At 65.9% G+C, this 964-nt stretch overlaps 1 protein-coding gene across 1 annotated transcript in view; it reads left to right on the top strand.

Annotated features, from left to right (window-relative positions):
* The window catches only part of MNEG_8095 (VID72-domain protein), a gene marked incomplete at both ends in the record, with an annotated part of 2,594 nt that extends 1,940 nt beyond the window's left edge, over positions 1 to 654 (top strand). The window contains 2 exons of the mRNA XM_014043434.1: positions 47 to 103; positions 556 to 654. Coding sequence (XP_013898888.1) covers positions 47 to 103; positions 556 to 654 — 156 coding nt within the window. The remainder of the gene's footprint in view (positions 1 to 46; positions 104 to 555) is intronic.
* Between the last annotated feature and the right edge of the window lie 310 nt (positions 655 to 964).

The following is a 964-nucleotide window of genomic DNA, read 5'->3' on the forward strand; positions in this document are numbered from 1 at the left end:
GCCCTCTGCTGCCCCCCCCCCTCCACCCCCGGTCGCTGGACCGCAGAGCAAGGTGTTCACCAACACGTACGGCTTTGAGGACGATGACGCCGGCCGCGACAAGGTGCGGGGCAGGGGCGGGGCCAAGGGGCTCAGGACACACGGGCTTGTGATGAGGGGCTGGGGCTTGTGACACGGAGGCAGGAGGGGCGGCTGTTGGCAGCTGGAGAAGCGAGGCGGTCGGGTGTGGCCACGTGGTCCCGTTGCGCCGCATGCCCAGCGCCGCTGAGGCCGGGTGTCAGGCAGCGCCTGCAGCGGAGCACAAGACAGGGGGACAGTAAGGGCCCAGGTTTAGCTCATCTGGCTCCAGATGGCGCATGCGATAAGCACTTTCTGTTGCGCTCCTACACACACACACACACACACACACACACACACAGAGAGATTTGAACACACACACACACACAGAGATTTGAACACACACACACACAGACCTCAACACGCACACCAACACACACACACACCTCAACACACACACACACACACACTGCACACACACGTATACACACACACCAGGTCCTGGGTGACTTCAGGGACATGTTCTTCAAGGGAGGGGGTGAGCACCCGCGGCAAGCAACCCAGAGGACCCTGCCGCTGATGCGCTCGCGCGCCTAGAGCCTGAGGCCGCGCCTTCCTGTGCGTCCTGCCCCTCATCCTACAGCTCTATGTCAACACACCTATCCCACTTGCTGCCAGTCCTCGGCGCCACGCGGCCTAGCCCTGCCCCACTCGTGCCCCCCCCCTAAACTCCCCTCCTGCAGGCGGCGGCATCGCCCCGATGGAGGAGGAGACGGCAGGCGAGGAGGCGGGCCCAGACCCGGCTGAGATGCGGGAGCGCGCGCACGAGGAGAAGGCCGGGACACCCATCAACGTGGGCGGCTCTCGGGGCGGGGCTGCCGGGACGCGGGGCCGCCGGCCGTGGCGC

The sequence above is a fragment of the Monoraphidium neglectum genome, assembly GCF_000611645.1.
Source record: "Monoraphidium neglectum strain SAG 48.87 unplaced genomic scaffold scaffold01501, whole genome shotgun sequence".
Taxonomy (NCBI): domain Eukaryota; kingdom Viridiplantae; phylum Chlorophyta; class Chlorophyceae; order Sphaeropleales; family Selenastraceae; genus Monoraphidium; species Monoraphidium neglectum.